This window comes from Daktulosphaira vitifoliae, unplaced genomic scaffold (genome assembly GCF_025091365.1).
Source record: "Daktulosphaira vitifoliae isolate Bord-2020 unplaced genomic scaffold, ASM2509136v1 Scaffold_4, whole genome shotgun sequence".
Taxonomy (NCBI): domain Eukaryota; kingdom Metazoa; phylum Arthropoda; class Insecta; order Hemiptera; family Phylloxeridae; genus Daktulosphaira; species Daktulosphaira vitifoliae.
The window spans coordinates 11,022,731-11,046,439 of record NW_026099575.1 but is presented as its reverse complement, the minus strand read 5'-3'; the positions used below and the strand labels follow the sequence as shown (position 1 = coordinate 11,046,439).

The window sequence follows — 23,709 nt, the reverse complement described above, 5'->3', positions numbered from 1 at the left end:
TTACAGTGAGGATTAAATTTTTGTTTTTTCATACTTAGTTAATTTTTTTTTTCAATCTACAAACATTTTTATGTGGATTATTATAAATAGTATTCTTATTTAGATTTGAATATAAAAAAAAAAAATTATAATTTATTTAACTTCTTCATTTTCCTCGCCTTGATACCAACTACTTGGGGTCGGCCAAGTATTATAATTTATTGAACTATTTCTATAATTTGTCTATTTGATTTAGTAAAAAGCATATACATCTTTATTGCTCTTTTTGACGAGAAATACAATAAAAATTTATTGTGTCATTTGAATGTACTTTGAGAAATAATAGTGATGATATCAATTTAAAAACAATTAATATACAATGCCGCTACTTCAAGAAAAAAGCTGAAATTCTAAACAATACTAAATAAATATATGAGTATTATACAATAATGATATATCTGTAAAATAAATTCGGCGTTGTTACTTGATACAAATAATTTATTTCATTATTTATGTATTTCTAAAGAATAATAATTGATTTTATAGCCTATTTAGTATTATTTAAGAGGTATTTTATTACTAAAAATGTACATATTCATCAAATGCCTTATATTGACTGTTTTTCTTTTTTTTAGTTATGAAACTTTTATTCGCAGAGCAGAATACATTTACATTATAAATATTCTACCCCACATTATTTTGTTTAATAATGATCTTTTCATAAGAGTGTACAGATTTAAACTCAATTGATTTTTGTAAACCATTTTAAATATCAAATTTACCGTAAAAAAACAAATATTAAGGTATATTTTAAGGGTAAGTTAAATGGCAAATTATTATTATTATTTTTCACTATTAAATGGAGGATTGTCTAAATTAAATTTCTCAGGTAAACTAGTATTTGTGTTAAAACTAATCTTTGAGTTTTTATAACTTTTAGTTATAGTTAGGCCAGCAAGGTGTGCAATGTAGAAAAATCTGTGCATTATGATAAAAATAGAGCGTCACAAACAATATCCTGCCTCTCATCTTTTATTAATCTTATGATATTATCTCAAAAAGTAATAATACAACAATCCTATCAAAATTTTATATAGACCATTCTTGATTTTATAGTAAAATAATAATAATAGGTCCACTTAAATTTCAAGAGTTGCCCTTTAAAACTATACCTCAATTTTTGTCTTACAATAAACTTGATATTTATAATAAATAGAATTTTATGAAAAAATCATTACTTAACTAAAGGGGGAGTGTAGTATACTTAATAAATCACACTGTATTATACATTTTTTAAGTATTACCAACATTAAGCTAAGGTATGTCAACTTGTCCTATTAAAAAAATCATCTTGGTCTCAATATATAAATTAATATTTTTAAATATTTGTAGTGAATACTTTTTTTAAGAGATTTAATTAAAGCGTAATGGTATCAACTTTCCATGAGGTTTTTAGAATCGAATACTTTTATAAGTGTTTACGCTTGACGATTATAAATTGAAATCATTTGTTTCTTTACTATTACTAAGTAAAATACTCCACGTACAACACTATTTTACTGCTTATTATATGATTACACTGTTATTCAGAGTCCATTAAAATTGAAAACGATTAAATAAAATTTCCTATTTTTCCTATTATTAAACTTATAAATACGTTATTAACGATTTTAAATTAAACTGTGCAAACTATTGCGTTCAAAGTTTCCGCGCTATTGAACTGAATTTGTACGATAAGCAATTAGACGATCTGCTGCAGGAAACCAGATAGAATTGAGGACTTTTGTACAAAAACCGAAGTAAAGTATACCCGTAGAGTAGAAAAAACCTCAGTTATTATAAAATATATGTAAAATGAAGTGTTCAATCGTGCGAAACACCAGTTCAATTACTCGAATCATATATATTATAATTTACATGCAGAACGTGCAGCCTTATAAATGTAATATAAGAATTTATTTTCCAATTGACAGGTTTATTATATAGAATAGCACATTTCAAATTCACTAAATAAAAATATTAATTATAAATGGGGCAAGTTTTCGTATACATTTTTTTACTTATCTATTACTATAAATTTATCTTATTTTACTTTTACAATCCCAATTTTAAACAATATTTATTTGTTATTATATGTATAAAAACAACTCTATAGATTATAAAATGGAAACGAAATAGTTTTATTATTTAATTAAGGAGAATTTATTCAATAAAATGTTGGTTTATTATTATCATTTTTATTATAAAGTATAATGTTTAATTGAAAATAATGTATTTATTTAAATATAACACGTTTTAAATAATTATCGAAGAGAAAATAATTGAAGAGAAAAGAATCATTTCTAGCAAAATTAATAATATATCTATGTCCATACATTAATCTTATACATATTACACTACTTAGTGAACGCTTTAGTCATTATTATTTACAATTGTCATGAGCATTATAATGCCTTCAATAAAACCTAACAATGGACCCTATCCAACAATTACCGCCCTAAAAAAAAAAAAACGACTCCTATAATTATTTTAAGTTGTCATAGAACATATTTTATTTGTTTAATTTAAAACCATGTTAACGTGTAAATTAGACCTTATCAATCATGTCCTGTCACTTATCTATTGTTATGATCTATACCCTTAATTTTATTATACACGCCCGAATGCCAAATATGTGCATAGTGGGCTGAAAATAGTTTCTCCATAGTAAAACTACATTAAGGAGTATTATTAGACAATAAAAATTTTAATTATTGACATATCAAATAAAGATTGTCAGTATTTTTATAAATTTTGACTAAGTTTAATTTGACAAAAACTGATTGAAAATATTTATGCATTTACGTCTAAATAAGTTTATCATTAAATTACTGTATGCATTTTGTATAATAATATTATAATCTGTTTAATAACAATAAAGCAATAATGGTTAAAAACATAAAAATAAATTAGTAACGTTCACACACAAAGAAAATAACGTTAATAACTATACCTCAAACTTGTACAAAAATAAGTGTTTGAAGTCATATGAAAATATTTATGCCAATGCATGGAATTATTGAATATATTTAATTTGTGTGATTAATCATTACGTTAAATAAATACCTGTCTAAATATATGATCCAAGTATAAGATCTTTTAATAAATTAAGTTATATGAACATTACATTCTTAAGAGCATAATGATGCCATAAGCTACTTATCTATAATAATTTCGAAAGATCTCATGAGGTATTTACAAAAGAAGATCATATGGTGAAAACGACATGATTAATGGTAAATGCACATATGTTTTTATAAATACAGATTTCCGTTAAATTGATCATTTTTCTTACCTATATATCAGAATAACTTCAATAATATTATGGTACAACAGTTGGAAATGTCTCTGTTTAGAGGTGAATTTTTGATATTTTGTCCTGGGGGATTAACATAAAAAAAAATTTATTATCACCCACAATGGAAGGAATGGAATGCATAATACTAGGAAATAAGCAGCCCAAAACTCTGGACTTTTTTTACTCACCAAATCAAACATTTGAAAGATAATGGTATCCAAAAAATACATCAATTAATTAAATAGCAAATATCAATTCATTTATTCTTTTGAATAAATAAAAACATTATTAAATAAAATATTAACAATGAATAAATATATAATGACATGACAAATACAGAAGGCGTTCGAGAGCTACGGCAGCTTTCTCAAAATTAGTCGTTAGCTTTATGAGGTACTAGTCTACTGTGTCCACTGTACAACAGTCCACTAGTCTATTTCTATCTCCTAACATTTGATCAAAATTTAAGCAATCATTTATTTCAGAGGTAAACCTGTGACCCATAAATACGTATCAATTTCTGTTATTCAATTACTCACTAGAATTAAGCATAATTGATACAAATATCAAATATTCAATAGGGTTTTAACTTATATCTAATTTTAATTATTTTTTTTTTTTTATAATAAAATGTATAGAATTAAACTTTAGTATAATTTTTTCAAAGAAGAGTATTAAAAATAACAACACGTTTAAGTTAATTTAATTTATATAAGTATTATTTAATCACAGACATTTTTTTGGAATTTACAAAAATATTGGAAGGATAAAAACTTCCTACTTATTTAAAAAAGTAAATCATAACAATGTACAACAGAAAATATTATAATACACAGTTTTACATACTGTTAACAATTCTGCCGTGCTAAGCAAAAATAGGATAACTCCAAAATAAAAAATAAAAATTTTTTTATTTCTATAGGTAAATTTAGTGGTTTTACACCGATTTTTGATGTAAAAATAGCATATTTCCTATTAAAACCCATCTAAAATTGAAATATAAAATAAGAAAATATACGGGAAGTTCAATATATTTGATGTTTTGTAAGCGAAAACACGGTAAATTCAAATACTAAGCAAAAACTTGGTATATCACATAAAAAATAATGGAGTTACTATCTTTTGACTTATGTTCATACATTGGGAAAAAAGGGTATCTTGATTTACTGTTAAAAATGTTTTTTGTGTTCCTAAACAATCATGTTGACTGCAGTTACCCTGTTTTCGCTTAACACGGCAGAATTATTAACAGTATATAACGCTACAAAATAATTTCTTCAATGTAAAGACACGAATATAAAAACTCTTTAGGTACTTCTATATTCTACAATAATAGCTGGCATGTATATTTAGTTGCTCGCTAAGAATTTTAAGGTGCAGTTATAAGTTCTGTTTTTGTGTATTAAAAATAATATTTAAAAGGCATTCATTGAAAGAAAAATTTTACTTAAATTATTATTAAATATTTTACAAAGATTTATACTATTATATACATTGAATTACTCTGTTTTTTACCACACGTAGTTATAAATAATAACAAATAAAACCTGCGTAATTATTAGGTGGAAACCACTCAAATTACATTTGTCCTATATAATTACGTTTGTTGTATGTTCACACCTGTACGTCTACACGGTCCATTAATAACGTTTAACTATATAGTCTGTAATTTATTTTGTCAATTGACCGTTCAAAATAACAGTTTAACATCTTATCGCTATTTTAAGTACATAATGGTTTTCAAAATATTTCTTTTTGAAGCTACTGAATATAAAACGCTAATTTTTTTTCACTTATAAAATATTAAATGTAAGCTCTAGATTATAAAATACAATATCAAACAGTCATGAATATTTAAAACACGAATTAATTTAGTAATCCTTTTTTTGAAAGAATATTTCAAATTATTTTCTTTTTCAGATTTTATGTTAAGAATTATTATTTAATATGGGCCAATTAGATGTTATGGATCACGATTTTTATGACTTAATCAGGATTAATCTGATGATTTTTGGGCGGTACAGCGGCAAAGATCAATTATTAGTAGTTACTCAGTCATCGTTTGTAAATTAAATGATTCCCAGCACGTTCGGCAAAGAAAAAGGTGCTTTGTGACCTGAGGGGAAATCTGCCAGCAGACAATATGTAATAATTATAATGATGTAAGTACTAAGAACTTCAAAACGCTTCGGACATATTATACACATTAGGCTATACAATAGCATGAAATGTCGTTTGTACGAATGTTTGTTTGATCCTCAAATAATGTGAAATGAATGAGACTTACAGTTTAATTCACCATTTAAAGTTGATCACAATAAATAAAACCGACAAAATAAGACATGTAACAAATTACACCCTTTTACCCTTAATCTTTCGACGCTAAATACAAACGTATAGTATCATATTTCATTTTGTAAAAACGAGTTTCTCAATGTGTGCAACTAGAATACCCTAAAAGGCTTAGTAAGAAAACCTTTAACAATAAATTTTATACTCCATACACGACAAAGTGATGGTACGTTAAAACCATAATTTACTCAAAAGTGTAATAGAAATCCAATGGTGAGTTCTAAGTACCATTATGTTTTTAGTAATTAATTTAAATAAAATCGATTTATGAACAAGGCATATTCAGAAAAATATTTACTTGATTTTTCTAATTTTTATTTTAAAAATAATTAAATTTTTTGATGGTCAAATTATCAACTTTTTTTTCATACCCTTCCAAAAGAAATTTCCCGCCATTTTCTTTTTTCGCTTTAAGATATCTTCAAGAAGCTATTTTGTACCACCAAAAAAATTCCCCTTCAAGTAGATGAAGTGATTGAAATTTTAAGTCACCAAATAAGGGGAATGAGAAGAGTGGTTTAAAATCTCCAGGAAGCGCTAGCGATCTGACTCAATTTTTACTTCAGTGTCAGCAATTTTGTGACCAAACTTATACACAATGTTCGGTATCGCAGCGTTTCTGATATTATTTCATATAAGAGAGTCCTTGAAATTTGTGGAAACTTCACAGGCATTTTATACTATTCAATCTACGGTTTTTACAAATAGTTTCAACGGTTTTTTGCACCTATTTATCGGTTAAACTTTGTGTTATGAATACTACAAACAAAGTGATACACAGTATGAATAACTTGTTGAAATTTTGGCTTCTTTAACCTTTTTTTTATTGTAGATAAATCATCGAAATTTTTACTTTTTTCATTAATAATGTAAGTTAAAATAACTTTAATTTATATGAAGTTTCAATATGTCAGACATGCCGGAACATTTTAAAAATTAAAAATAGAAAATTTTTTTTTTTGTAAAAATTACGAATTTTTAATTTTGACGGTCGATTTTTTAGACATCATAGTATAACTAAGCCTACTTTTTAAGCTTTTCATTGAAATTAAAATATAAAATAAATAAATGATAGTTCAATATTTAACTAAAATTTATTTTAAATCAATATGAAAAATAATACTTAAAAGTTAAGAATTAATTTTCTGTAAATTTATCTCTAATAGAATTCTTAAGAAAATAGTAAAATATATTAAATACGCAGTGAAAGTTTAACTAATTGACAAAACCATTACTAACACAATTGATATTTCAATGTCCAACAAAAATTCTTCGTTAATATTTTATAAACAAAACATAACTTACTTTACATTGACCTTCTACACAAATGTGTAAACTAGTATCATTAGTTCCATTGCAAGGTGTACCATCAATCACATTAGGTTTTAGAACAGCATAAAAACGATAGCCAATAGCTTGACAGTTTAATGAACATTGATTTGTTGCTAAAAAAATAAAATAATTTTTTAATAGGAAAATAAATTTTGAGAATAATGTATAAATTAATAATTCTGTGTCAAAATATTCAATCATTATATCATAATAAAATACAAATTAGTTGTATACTGAGAAAAAAGTGTTGATATTTCAAAGGGCATTTCTCAGAAGTCAGGGCATTGCCCTTCTAAACTTGATATGAACTTTATTATGATGTGTTACCCAAGTGAAACGCGATTTAGCATTTTATTTTCAACATAAAATAAGTTTTTTGTGAATGAATACAAATACGTATGGATGTTTGTATTTGGATAACAATTATGAATAATATGCTTCGAAATTATAGTAAAAATTAATGTATTAGATTGTACATTTTAAAAATGATTTTTAAAGGAATTAGAAATAATGTGAGTATAACTTTTGGCTATTTGTCATAATATGTAAAAGAATATAAAAAAGTTGGAATAGAACTTTGTATGATCAATTCACTCTCCTTCAAAATATTGAAATGAATTTAATTCCTATCAGCAATTACTCAATACTTACAATGATGATAGGTTGTCCATGTATACTTTTGTCCATTGAATAATTTTTCATTGAATGAGGTACATTGTGCTTCTCGAAAATCAATTGTAATTGGGCATGGCTACAAACATAAAAAAGTGTTAAGTATTCATGCGGTTAACCATTCCTAATGGTGAATATTGAATCTAAAAGGGATTCATTGAAATTTGAAGGCTTTCGGAATAACTTAATTTTAGAAAAAACAATAATTTTGAATCATATAAAAGACATAAATTTCTTCAGTGAGTTATTTGAAAACGGAGAGAGATTTATTGTTATCCATATGTGCCAGATAAGATGAAAGAAAGAAAAACGATATTTTCCGGGCTAAAATATATACAACGTCTATGAATAACATTAAAAACAAAGTCATATTGTCACCGCATTGTTTTGAATATACCCATGTGACCTTCGGACGGTTTATAAAGGCCTAGTTTTTATATTTGTTTTTGTGAACATCTCTCTTTTCATTATCAGATTTTTTTCAAAATAAAATTTACTTCCCGTTACCAATGCTTAATTTGGAATATGTCATAATTGATAAAAAGCTAACCTAAGGAACAAGCGTGAGAATAGAAAAAAATTATGTTTACTAAAGTCATTTTTTTTCATTTTGTCTATTGATTGAAAGTAGATGTTTTACTACGAATGCAGAGTGTTCAGTAAGGAAACAGGTCAATTGTTACAAACAATAAACACAATAAAACTCGTTTCTTACTTACTGAACACCCTACATAAATTCTATAAGTATATATTCAAGAATTTTTTAACAATGATCCGTCGAGGATATTATATTAAATACCATTTTAACAAATTTTGTTAAAATGTGAACCTATTTAGTTTCATTATTATTATTTTGCTCCAGTATTGGCTAATTTTTTATACATTAAAAAAATATGGACACATTATAAAATCGGCTAACATAATCTATCAAATTAATGCTACACGTTGCGTAAATTTCAAATGATCAGTGTAATTCCATAAACCCATACTTAAATAACTAGGTCTATGATCAATGCTAAGAAGGCGAAATCTTTTCTTTATCCCTTTTAAATAATAAAAACTAAAGTATCAATTGAGATTCTTAAACTACTACTATAAAATTAAATTAGACAGTATCTAAAAAATTACTAGGGAACATAATTAACTTAAAAAAATGTATTAAAATTACTGACAAAAGTGTTCAGCAATCGATTATTNTTAATGCTACACGTTGCGTAAATTTCAAATGATCAGTGTAATTCCATAAACCCATATTTGTCCCAGTCGTTAAATATCTACCACATCATATGACCATATCCAAAAATTATTTACTTTATTAAAAGTAATTTAATATCCAGTTATCTTAATTAAGATTGGCATATGTCACTAACCGTTGAGAGCTTGTTAGAAATTCTTACTTTCATTGAGACACCCGCTCAAAAATTCTGTGTCATCAATTCATATATGTCTTTTGGTAGAACGAGAAAACTTATACAAAAGAACACATTACGTAATTGTGTAAATTTTTTTTTTTTTGAAAACTTAGTTGATATGTGGTTTTAAATTGAAAAAATAAAGTCTCCCCTTAGTGTCAGAATAAAACGTGATGTCTTTTCGGGCGTCAACGTGTAATAACGATTATTGTAGTCATTTGTATTTAAAAAGTTTTAAAATGTCAAGTCTCTTTAAACTACACTGAAATGAAAAAAAAAACAAAACATTACAGCAAGTAATCTTTGTCTGGAAAAATTAGGTACTCATAACATACATTACAATATATTTTTAGTTTCAAGTGTCATTTTTCATTTAAATGTGCAATGCAATGGTTTCACGTATGTTAAATGAATAATCATATACTTTTTTATGTACGACGAATTGGATTGTCATAAGCGACGTGTTTTGTATAAAAGTAATAAATTAACTTTATGATAATATTTTGATAGTTAACGATTAAATCTACTTATAATTATTATTATTTATATCAGATTAGATATATTGCCTTACAAATTATTATTTATTAATATAATTGGTAGTTTATTATAAAATAAAATTAAGGAATTTCAACTAAGTACAATAGTTAAAATTATTAATATTGGCTTATTAATTGTTCATATTAACTATCTAATTCTTATTTCGAACTATTTGAACGTGTTCATCTTTTTATTTATGAAACGGTTACTTATAGATTTTTTTCTAATATTAAACTTTTTTTAAGTAACATTATCAAATTTAAATACAAACTAATCAGGTAATAAAAAAAAACAATTCAAGTATGTTACATTAAAAGTAGCTATTCAATGTTTTATTATTTATAGCATTATCACAAACTTTCCAATTTTAAATATCAAAATTAAAACACAACTGTCTTAACTTCTGTAATAAATATATTAAAATGATTAGCAACAAGAAGTTATAGAGTAAACAAATTAAAACCATTCGGGTGGTCTTGATTCGCCTTGAGGTTTGTAGGCGTTTTTTTAAACATAATATACCAACCAATTAATAACATTAAACGGATTACAGTGAAAGAGAAAATCCTTAATTAAATAGGTGAATAATTGAAAATGATAACTCTATTATAAACCGACTGAAAAATGAAATACAATTATTAAAACTTCTATTAATTTGAAACGCTACTAAGCATACACCTTTATTTTAAGCATCCAATTCAAAAAAGAATAATTATTTTGTTTGAGCATTATTAAATTGTTAGTTTTTCAACTAACTAACAAGTTTAACACAACAATGGATTTTAGTCTTTTTATTTTTTAATGTAGTTGCACTTAACTAGAGACTAATCATTAAATAATTTTGATTTCGACGAAAATGTATTTTATATAATAATAACAACACGATTTTGCTTATTGTTAATGACGTATTTTTTAAGCCTTCTTTAAATCTCAAGTATCATTCACATCAAAAAGAATCTACTTGGAGAAAACCCCGTTGAAAGTCGACCTTGAAGTCAAAGAAATTCCGAAGACGTTTTGGCACCCTAGCCGTGTGTTTTTACCTCACACGAACTCCTCTATAACAATGACCAGTCATCCTGACCAATGTCCCTAAGTCCTTAAACGCTATCTTCGACAATTAAAGCCCTCCTACTGTTTCACCTTGGGTCAATAGAAATATACATATGAAAATATTATTTTGATTAATTGTATAAATGTACATCTATACTTTTATGTATTTACAGTTATACGTTTATTATAATAAATCAATATATTTATTCAATACATTGATACAAATAACACCTTAAAATCAACAAAACCATAATGATTATAAAGGTTATCGCATTTAATACTTATTAAATTTACATTTCATTGATTGACTAATTGATTTAACAATCATCTTTCTCGCTCATAACTTTTATAATTTAAAAAATGTTTTTTTGTGTAGATTAAAATCATATTTAAACCTTTGAGGGAATTTATAGATGCAAGTACTTTTCTTGTACTAATAAAATACAGTGTCAACGAAGAAAATTATAAAGTATCGCTTTTTTAAATTAATTATAAAGATGTCTCACCTGTTTGTTGCAAACGTGATACCGAATCTCTTCTGATTGAATTCGACACTTGGCATTCTCTTCTGGTGATTCTTTTAGTCGCTGTCTTTTAAAGACAGCATTCCTGTGTTAGTATAAATTTTTTGAAATTTAATCAACAAGAATACATATAAAATAAGCTATTTTACGTGTTTATTAAATTAATTCGAAATAAATTAAAAAGACAAATCAATATTCAAATTGAAATTTTATTTTCGAAATATTTAAACTATAATTTCATTTTTAGTTTTAATATAATAAATATCATTAATTTTAATACTACATTAATTTAAAAAGAAAGTTATTCAAAAAATACTATTAATGTAATATTTTAGGACATTTAGCATGGTTCAATTTATACTATAGAATAAAGACCATTAAATAAAATACTAAAATTAAAAGCAAATTCGTTCTACATAACACACAATTGATAATAATAAATATAAATCGTCTATCATTTCATCACCAAATTTAATGCATTTTAATAGACTTCATAAAGTTGTACTGTTGTTTTAACAGTATGATATAATTGCTGCTGTGTACATTAGTGGGTAATATTTTATTCCTATGTTTTTTTATTAACATAACAATCGTGGCGGAAATACATAAACATTAGATCGTCACGGTGTTCTAATCAGTACTGCAACCCATAACGCATCAATTTTTTACGTTGAAAATAACATTTAACTATAAAACATATGGTATTACTGATCACTATTTTTCCCCTTCGTAAAAAAAAAAAAATGTAACGTGGCGCCTGCAACATCATCGGTTGTCGAGAGACATGACAAAACGAATTCATTCACAATTGACGTATCAAAATTCGAAATAGGGGTTGGTATAAAAGTCATCATGAAAATCTAAGTTATCTAAGTTTAATGGATATTGTAAACTTATTTTATTTTCTTACGAATGTTTCCTGCTCAAATAAAACAGTGATGGTTAAGTAAAACATCAGTTTTATTTTTGATCTAGCATTATTTTCAATTATATGCTTTAAATATCGTTAAGTGATTTTGTCGGAGGTCATTATTTGGATAAAAAGGCTGGTACAGAAGACCACTTTTTTAAGTGGCCGTGTATTATGAAAATTTAAATGGTATTATACATAATGCAGAACAAAAATAGAATGAAAAAAAAACAATAAGGTAGATTTATAAGTAATGTGCACTGGGTGTATCACATGTCGTGATAAACGCGCATCTTAATGACAGTAATGTTAGGTTCCAGGCAACGGTCGGTTTATTATTTTCGTTCTTTGCATCGGCACCTAAACGATCAATTAGGGAGGTGGATCATCTTGTTATTATAATGTATGATCATATACAACCTATAATGTATCCAGAAAATGTAAACATAAAATTGAATTGATATTGATAACATGATATTAAAAGATTTGAGTTTCTTTTTGTTGTGAAACACCTTAAACGAATAATAATTAAGGTGCAAACACTTTGATAATCATAAACATTTTATTCTACCTATATTATTTCTCAGTAAAACACATGTTTTTAAAAAATATATTTCCGAAAAAGACTTTTAAACGAGAAATAAATAAACCACATAAAAAAAATGATTATACGAGGAATTATCATGTAATCATTATTTACTTTTTTTAAAAAGATTACGTGTTCATTTTATTTAATAACATTTAAGTAATTGTAATAAAATTAAAATTATGTACACAATTAAAAATTTACGTTGAGTTAATATATGCCAAATCTCTTTTAAGATATGTTGGAAAAAATCCTAATATAAAATCAACAAGTGCATTATCAAAATCAATTCATAATCTTTTTCTTAAATAAATTATGAGTTTTTGTTAATTTAACTGTAATTTTTATTTTTTAAATAATAAATATTTAGTCAAAGTAATTTAACAGTATTATAACATGGTTCACGATATTTTGAAGAATTTAAAAACTTTAAATTCAGTAAATATTTTGGGTAACATTTTTTTTTAAATCATTTTTACCGTTTTGGACTTCATTAAAATCGTAGTTTTTATTATTTGTCTATAATAAGAAAAAAAATTTAATTATTATAATTTTTTAATTTCAAAATAGATATTCTTTTACAAAAAAATGTTGATGGGTCGATAACAACTTTAGGATAAGTACTCATTGAGTAAATATTTTATTAATGCATTGTGTGGGTATGTAGTGCGGGTGGGTACAGCTTGCACCGGTGTATATTTATAATACATTCTCCGTCCGCACTATATACTCATTCAACGTATTATAATGCTTGTAACTCAACAAGCATTTATCCTAAAGTTGTTATCGACTCATCAAAATTACTCACTAGAGACAAATAACAAAAAATATGATTTTAACATAACTCCAAAACTGTAACGTAAAATATTTGCTTCATCAAAAGTTATTAGATTTGTCGTCAAAATATCATGAATATTTTTATTAATTGTATATTTATAAAAAAAAAGCTTTGCCAAATTTGTTATAACCTTTTCACATTGACAGGCTTCTTTAAACAATGCCTTGTTTGTTTCGTAACTCCTAAACCACAAGATGTAGAACATGGAGTCCAAGAAGACCATTGAGACCATTCTCCAAGATCATTTTCATTACTTGATTTTAATGTTGAATTGAAATATATATTTGATGTTCTTTTGTTTTCATATACCTAAAAATTATTTTGAAATGTTTTGTTTACAACTTTAATAATAATACATTATTATTTGCAAACATACAAACAAATTGATAGTCAATTTCTTATTGTTTATCAATTCTCGAAATGTTTAATTTTAAATTAATAAAATTTAACTGTCAAATGTTCTAACTAACTAAACATTTTTTTATTTACTGGCAACCCTTAAAATTAAAATGAGTACCTAATTGACTTTTTTTAGTATTTTTTTTATCAAAACCTTAAATTAATCAATCGTATTACATCCAATGAAGAATACAAAAAAATTATAAGTTAGCTATGCGTGTGCGGGAGGTGGAGTCGGTTACAGGTCAACGATCAATGCGTATGAGATATACTTGAAATTCTAAACGCTTCCTGAACTAGAAATAGTGAAATAATGAATGAAACACATTTAGATATTATACACAATCGGGATGCTTTTACTAGTACCCAAGTAAGAGAACAATAGATGAGCACTACAATTAATCGAATAGAAACAATGAGTTCAGTGACAAATTCAAGATAGAGAGATTGTTCCCACTAACTATAGTAAACTTTTTGTTGTACGTTTCATAATTCACATTTAAAATTAAAGTATGAACTTTCATAACAGTCTAAAAAATCTTCAAGTATAAAATAGAAATAAAAAGAAGTACCGGAAAGTTCATAGGAATTTAATACTTTCCAGGAACAAGTACATACAACATCATAAATCAAAGATATAATGATTAAATCGGTATCAGTTTTATACGTTTTTGATGAAACAATGTTAGCTAGCAAATAACTGGGAACATACATTCGGTTAATTAACAAATCACAACACACTATACTCAATAATTCTTTAAGTATAGTAATTAATGTGTACATTAGAGACAGATAACAAAACAAATATTTGTGGTAGACCAAATCAAATGATTAAAAAAAAGATACAAATTAAGTATTTCACTGTTAATGAATAATACATATTTTTACTCATAAGACAAAGTATTGTTATCTCTAATGACGTGTGACAGTTTCATTATTTTACACAACCGAAATTAATATTAATATTAGAAATGTATATAATGGAATTTTTAAATAAATAAAATACAAACACTTAAAAGTTAATTTCAAAAACTAGAATTCCATAAATTGAATTATTCAACTAATAGAGGGGTGTTATCAAGAGTTAATCTGGGGAAGGGGTATACAGAAGAATTATTTTACTACCACCTCTAAAATAAATAATTACTTTATATTTATTTTTATTGGGGAGCTAATCTTTATATCTCCCCATTAAAACACCCACTATACAATAATTAAACATGTGTGAAAAATTTAGGGAGAGAAATATACACTTTTAATTTTAAATTCTCTATGTACAACAATTTTATTTTAAAGAAATTTTTAAAGTAGAGATTTTATTTAAGCCATTTTTAACCTTACACGAGAGTTATAGTGAAAAAAATTTTAATGCAGAACAAGAAAACGTCATCAATAACAAAACAATTATAAACGTTAAACATTTTTTTATTAAAATGTAACTCAAAAACTAAAAATTTTATTTAAAAAAAATATCCTTTTCAAACTTTATAATATATTTAAATGTTAAAAGAAATATTTTTTTCGTATCCGACCCTTGTTTTAATGAACAATACTAATTGAAACAGTTATATTAAAAATAATTTATAATTTAATTTTCTTATCTAATATAATCTTATAGTCATAGATATAAAAATGAAATAGTTTAAGACACGATTTCTTTGAGTTTTCTACTTTTCAGACGGAAAAAAGTTATTTTTTTATGGTAAACGGTTAAAATTTATATAGTAAAAAAAATATGTAAATAATGACTAAGTCTATTGTATAATCAATTCAATACTAATAGCATGTATGCCAAAGAACTACTCATCATGAAAAGTGTTTGAAATAAGTACTAAAGAAATTTTATTATACAAGGTGTTCAGTAAGTAAAGAAACAGGCTAGTTGTTCATGGAAAGTATAATTTTTGTATAATAAACAGTTAAAAATGATATATATATATATATGGGAGAGCCATATTATACTCAACCATCTTAGTTGGTAATTTTAGCGAGGACGTTTAGTTAAAATAACTGAATCAATTCGGTTGGGAATTATAGTGGTGTTTACCCACGTGTTCGGTTAAAGTAACCGCATAATGTAGCTTATATAACCATATTAATTAAAATTTGTATTAATATCTACACTTTAATCAATATAATATAAATATTAAAATATAATATATTTTAAAACTTTGTAAAACTCAACTTTAAAAATTATTATCAAGGGTAAAAAGGTGAAATTTTTAGTTTCTGAATTCCTTAACTTATGTATTAATAAATACAACATTCAGTATCAAAAATAAAAATGTACCCAGCTCAAAAAAAAGTTTAAGTTTATTGACAGGAGCTTTTTACTTAAATAAAAAAATTTATAATAAAACATTCTTGATTTAACAAAAGCAAGACCAACATTTTATTATCATCATCAAAAGAATTTGTTGTACATAATTATAAATTTTTTATATAGTAATAAATTTTTAATTGTAAATTTTATGTATGTGAGTTTCGGATTAGGATAACCATATAAATGGTTATTTCAATCATACTTTTTTCCGTGTCCTTGGACAGAAATAATTTTTATCATTAAAAAAAGGCTTATGCCTCTTCTTCGGTTACATCTATAATGAGAGCAAAAATAATTTTCAGTAACAAATAATCGAAGCATCGGTAAAATTCATTATCGATTTATAGTTGTCAAAATTGATCAGTATACGCCTTTCGTATGCACATTCTCGTGTTTTAATTGTGTTTAAAATAGAAGTGTCGACTAGCAAAGTGAAATTTGATAAATTAAAACGGAAAAAATGTCTCCGTTATACTATGGATATATAAATGGAATCATAAGCTAACCTGTCAACATTGACAAAGTACTAGTCATGGCTCACTGGATTGTCAGAAAATAATAGGTACAAAAAACAACATTGGATCCGGTCCAACCTTTTAATATGGAATAATTCCACCCAAATAACATACTAATATACTCTCGATACATAACCTAACATACACAGAACCGATGCGGTTACCGCTAACGAATTACTTAAACCGAACACTACTACCCGTATATTTCAATGCAGATCTGCAACATTTCATTTTGTTTACATACCGCAAAGTTTTGGAACAGACTGTACATACTTCTAGATTTATACTGACAAAAATTAAACGAATGTCATATTTTTAGTGTCAAAAATAACAAAAAGTTAAATATATAATTCCCNAAAAATAACAAAAAGTTAAATAAATAATTCCTAAGATACAGAAAAAATGTAATATTTAAACAATGTGTCGTTTATTCTATATTTTATAAGCACAGTTGATTTACAAAATTATTAATTGTCATTAAACTTGAACTCTTATGATTTTAAAATAATTTCTCTTTTTTTTTTTTTAATTCNCTCTTATGATTTTAAAATAATTTCTCTTTATTTTTTTTTAATTCAAAGTAAAAACGCTTTTAAGGATTCTGGTAATGGGAAGTATTACTATAAGAGTTTGATTTCAGTCGACATAAAAAATTATTATCCTTTTGAAAACTTGTCATTATAAATAAAAAATTGTAAACAAGGATGTTACAGTTGTTATTTACTTAATAATAAAACTTTGAACTATGATTTATAATATGAGACACAGTTATTAAGAAATCATCGTGAGATAAATAGTTTAACCAATCCTAGCAGGAGGGCTCTTGAAACATTTGAAGTGATGTTAGTATATTGTGGGTTAAAAATAATTGGAGGAACAATAAATCTTTTCAAAAATCAAAAATTATTTTTATTTGTTATTTCATTCTTTTACACGAATGTTGATATACAATGAAATAATGATATGTAAAACGTTCAATTAGATTAATTATCGTAGGCGGGTATATATATATATATATGTATTAAATTGTTCAAGTTAATTGTGAATGATAAAAGTTTTTAATGCNCAAGTTAATTGTGAATGATAAACGTTTTTAATGTTTAGAATAAGCAAGTTATTCATGTGTATTTCAAAATTTAGTTTCAATTTCACTTAATAAAAATTTCATCACTGAACTGCAACTAGGTCTAATAATACGACATGATAAAATAAAATCTCAATAGCACCCACACATTTACTAGATATAGCGTCTATACTACTAATCATACTTTTAATAAAGAAATCAAGCATAAAAGAATCTTCTAGCCTAAGGCGACAACTCGATCTACGTGATAACACCTGGCCAAATAGTGTTTACGGTAATTAAATTGGCTCCACTTTAGATAAATCATCTGGATGATTTAACCAGTAACATCTTCCTGTCGTCTTGATCACACATTCATGAATAAACGATAAATCACAATACGAAATAATTACTCACACACACATAAAAAATTGTATTTAAAAGAGATTACCAATAAAAGTTGGCAAATTTCTAGGAAACAAGAAGAATTAAAGTTTCATCAAGAATTACTATAAAATATGATTTTACTTTTAAATATTATGGGAATCTCGGAGCTTTATGCACAAATACACAAAGGAACATTTTAAAATTTTTAGGAATTTTCATTCAAAATATATGAAAGTAACAAAAAAAAAAATAAGGCGGCATTAAAGATTTTCCCTAGACGGTAAATTACTTAGAGCTTTAGGGTATATTGTATACACAATATGATACTCTATAATAATATATGCAAAGATACAACAACTTATTAATCGAATTAAACTTCTTTTAAAAGTAAGGGAAGTACTTACCATACTGAAATTCATTTTTTCTGCAAATTGTTAATAAAAAATAAATTGTCTTTCACAATATTTTTCTATGTTAAACACTAAATAATTAAACATTACTAGTGTCTACTGCAATTTAATAAATAAGATTCAAGAATTTACTTTATATCTGTCGATGAATGATTATTATAACAGTAATAAAAGTCACAAATGGGTAATTAATAATTAGATAATAAAACATAAAATCAACGATTAAGGAAGCCAAGGAACAGAGCTTCTTTTTATTAGATTAGAATTTGGTGGTTTTGTACTAAAATATTACATTTAGGCCTGGAAAAAGACTTGTGTGAACTCTGGGGTAGTACCTTTAGATAGGCTTCCCTATGCAGCTTGGCTGGGAAAATCAAAGTATATTGCTTCAAAATAAAAAACATTATCAAAATTCAAAACCAAAGTAAGCATGCTAATAAAATTCAAGATAGGCCCGGGGCACTCGCTCTGACTATTGATGTTAAATGAAGTATGGAAGAATTTTTAAAATACATTATATTTTGTTATAACACTAAAACTTAAATCATATTGAGCTCTATAATATTATACATATATTATATTAAACAGTACTATACTATAATTACATTGAAGGTAGCTAGCTCAACATGCAATTTATACATTTTTCAACAAGGTTAATTACAATCAAAATGAAAAGTAATATTCATTCATTTCAAAAACAAACAATCAAACAGCAATCTTTAATTTAGAATTGGTCATTCAAGGTCACTAATTCAAACATTTATGTTAAAATATTGGATTACATATCTCTATTAATTTATGAGTTATAAACAAACGGTATAACCTTACAGCAATGCTTTCTATTAAAAAGTATCAATTATAAGATAAAATTATCACTTGTTTGACAATTCGTCGGCCACACGTTGGTTCTTGTTGTACACAAATAAATTATACAACAATGTAAGAACATATAACTTTCTATATTAAAAAAACTAACACCCGTAGAGGTGGGCTAATTATATTTACTTATATTATTATTTTTGAAATAATTTTATTAGTTGTTGCTGTATATAAAATAGAATAGTTGGATTGAAAGAGCGTACATTTAAATTTTAACACGCCATTTCACAAAAAAGGCATTATCACAAGAAAATTAAATACATTAAGATTTATTATGTGACTTCAATAATCACGCAATCACAAATAAAGCAGTTCAGAGCTTAATAAATAATATGTTTCATTAGTTCAAGATTTTCATAAATTAAATCAAAAAAACATATTTTTTTTGATATCAAGTATATAACATTTATACTTAATATAATAATGAGTGATAAATAATAATTTAATGAAAATGCATAAAGAGAACTTTTCACTTGCATTTTAATAACGCTATATATTAAAATATGATATTTTTTATTGTTGTTTTCAGAAAATTCTAAAAAAGTAGTATATCCCAGCTTAATTTTAATAACTAAAACTTATAAACAACAGCTTGAGATCAAATTAAATTATTTATTTTCAATGCATTTAAAATTTTTTAAATTGCTCTTCTAAAAAAAATTAAATTTTTTGAGATATAACGTTGTTAAAAGGAGTTCCCCATTTCTGTTAATGCTTATATACTTACAAAAATTATAAGTATATGAAAAATGAAAAATATTGTGGTAAATAAAAAAAATTCTGATAATTTAATACCATAATAACATTATACTCACAGCAATAATTGCAGATCTTTTCTGATTTACTGCGACCTTTTTCTCCTGGTTGTTGGCAACAGTAAAACTTGATGAAACAAAAATTAACCTATTAACAGAAAAATTAAAATCATTCATAGCAAATATATTAATGCTTAATAGTTGATTTTCTCAGCCACAAATCATGAACTAATTATTCAGGGTAACCAAAAATAAGGTTTTTTAATTTTATTCATAGTAGGGATCGCTAAAAAACTAAAAATCCAATAAGGTGCTCACCATAGTAGAAAACTTAAGTAATATTGTATAGTAGAGTGACCATATGTCCTATTTTTACAGGATTGGAATACAGAGTAATTCATTTAATGTTAGTCATTCAATTTCTCCTCAAATAATACAATTTTTGACATTTTTTTTTGTTTGGATTTTGTTAGTTAAGTATTGTTTGTTTACAACTTAATTGGTGTAAACAACATTCTATCATAAATGAACAGATTCAACTGATTAAACTAGCTTTTAAAATAGAAAATGATTGATTGATAACAACTTTTGGACCGATGATTTGGAAGTTATTAACCAGAGTTGAAGTCCGAATGCTGCTAATTTCATCATAGTTATTTCTCTTCTTGCTGTCTATATACAAAAATGTGAATATCTTCCAAAACACTAATCTAAAAGTTGTTATCGACCAATATTTTTTTTAATTACAACATTTTCTTTTTTATGAGCTAGTTTAATACTATGTAACCATTAAAAAAAGTAAATTTTACATCCCTATAAAACATAAGAGATGGAACTAACAATTATGTATAGCAGATAAATGAAGATACATATGTGAATATCAAAAGCCTATTGGCTTTTGACAATTTACAATAACATATTTTTTTGTCGAAAAAGTAACTGATAATAAGATTGATGAACAAAATAAGTGATATGTGATTATAACTCAATAATCATTGTCATTAATGGACTGGGGAGGTGGGGAAATTAATCTCCTTAGGTTTCTAAAAACATGTTTTTTCTCAATTGATATTTAGATTTTCGGGTAATCAATATCGAGTTTCATGTGATTTGTATTCATTATTAATAATTATTATACATGAGTCTAAAATAAAACAAAGTAATATAACGATATGTATTTAACGTTCGATATTATATTTCTACATATTTTATAAAAATATATATTATAAATATATAAACATTTAATGTGTTTCCTCTGGACATTTTTTAAACAATTTCCAAATTTATTTTCAAAAGTTTCATTGGGTATGCATTTTAATTTTTATTATTATTATTATTATACAATTACTCCACAACAATATTAACAAGTTTAATTGTATGTTTAAAAAAGACAAAAAAAAATTACCATAACATTTTTATACGCGTTTTGACACATTATTGGTTACGTGCATATTATTTCAATATTAAGCGCATGTTATAATATAAGGTCAATAAATAAAACGACAATACGCCTACCGCGCAACGAACGTCTCGTGTTGCACTGAAAATTACACGCGATCGAGAGATTCCTTTTCACAGTAAGATTGATATATTTTTACCACCGACGATAGGAAATGAACACAAAGATGACTTTCTGGTTGTATTTCTCATCGACACCCACGTGTTATTTTTCGTAAAATATTTAAGTTATGATGTGCTATCCTGCAGTTAGCGCTACTAGTTGACCACTAAAATATAATAGTCTACAACAAATACAATAAAAACTATTTGTAAATATTATATTTATTATTGTATTTGTAGAAATAATCTCTGAAAATTATTTTTGAAAAATATGTTTCTTATGTTGTCAACAAATGTTCACTAGAAAAAAAGCATAATGAAATTATACAATCATTTCAAGTTAAATGATTATTTATAGAAAATAATATAAACATTTGTTTAATAGCTCGAATGTTTTTAGGAAATCTCCTTTATTTAATTTTTTACTCATTCAAAGGTTTATAATTTATTAATAAAATATGTTCATTTTAATATTAGTAGTTTTTTCATCCCCTAAATTAATTTTTTTGTAATATTAAAAACAAAATAGAATTGAATTGGTCTAAACATAATACAGTGACGTAATTAGGATTTCGTCTTGGGGGTGATATACTTTATAAAAAATTTTTTCTTTCCTCTCTAAACGAAAAAAAAATTATCATTACAACATAATTACTTTTGTCATAGTGGGACATGGGTGTCATATTTCCCCATGATTATGCCAGTAAAATAATACCTCATGGAAGCTACAGATGAGCTCACATTAAAGAAAAAGATAAAAACAAAACAAAAATTCAATAGATTTTTCAAGTTAGTAATAACAGCTATAAAAGAGGAGGTTAATAAGATATGATGAATGTTTAAGATTTAAAATATTATACGGCTTGTATATTATTTACTAGTATTTATTACATCTAATGAATGAATGAGAAATAAAAAAAAAACTGCTACGAAAGCCTAACAAGTGTGCGTCCAATACGCACTTGCCGGTCTTATTTTATTGTTTATTTTTAATGTATGCTGTTCATTGTATAACAAACATGAATATTAGTAGCATAATCGATTGATAATAAATGTACCATAATTCATGATTCAAAAATTTATCAGTAATTTTCTTTTGAACTTTTTTATGACATTTAATGCACATTTTATGTAATGTAACAAACATTGAATTATTTTTTATCTACCACTACAGTGTAAAACTTTTATTCATTACCGTTTAATTAGATTGATCTAGAATTCCGTCATATATAATCTTTATACAATAGCAATAATGCAATAAATAACGAAATTTAATATAATAGTTTAAGATTAAAAGATAAAGCTTAACAAATTTGTTGTGTAGATTAAAGCTGTAATATTCAAGTGCAAGTGAACAGCAAAATTTTAACTTTACGTGAATATAAATTTAAATATTACACTCAAAATATTTTTTTCAAACAAAAATTATTAAAAATAAAATCAATTTGTTTTTGAAAATATAACCACATACCTTACTACTTCATAGTTTATGAAAAATTCGTCATTATCTTTTTGTTAAAATCAAAATTAACAGTAGAAGTTAAAAGAAATGTACAAAACTAAAACACTATGTGTCATATTATTTTTACTCAGCTGTTGAAACTCATCAAGTGTTAATAAATATAATGTGTTTGTATACATATTATCACAAACAAAATCTATAGAAGAAATATTTAATATTGTGTACGATAAAAAGGTTATGCTCTTAATTCATTATATTCCAATGCATTCTCCATAGTGTACAGTATTAATATTACCGTACAACTATAATCGATCGGTGCCGCTCCAGGTGCAGTTTAAAGAAAATTTTCGAATAAAAATGATTATATAGAATCGTAACTTAGTACTAAGATTATAGTCGAAAACAATAGATAATATTACTTTGT

At 25.2% G+C, this 23,709-nt stretch overlaps 1 protein-coding gene across 3 annotated transcripts in view; it reads right to left on the bottom strand.

Moving 5' to 3' along the window:
- The window catches only part of LOC126904519 (thrombospondin type-1 domain-containing protein 4-like), a 58,839-nt gene that overhangs the window by 31,451 nt on the left and 3,679 nt on the right, over window positions 1–23,709 (bottom strand). For 2 of the 3 annotated variants that reach the window (XM_050683604.1, XM_050683606.1), the window contains exons 2-6: window positions 20,324–20,411; window positions 13,663–13,841; window positions 11,181–11,283; window positions 7,652–7,751; window positions 6,974–7,113 (exon numbers count right to left, since the gene is read on the bottom strand). In XM_050683604.1, the coding sequence (XP_050539561.1) occupies window positions 6,974–7,113; window positions 7,652–7,751; window positions 11,181–11,283; window positions 13,663–13,841; window positions 20,324–20,411 (610 nt within the window). Of the gene's footprint in view, window positions 1–6,973; window positions 7,114–7,651; window positions 7,752–11,180; window positions 11,284–13,662; window positions 13,842–20,323; window positions 20,412–21,668; window positions 21,692–23,709 lie in introns of those variants that run through there. The other variant, XM_050683605.1, reaches the window with a different exon arrangement.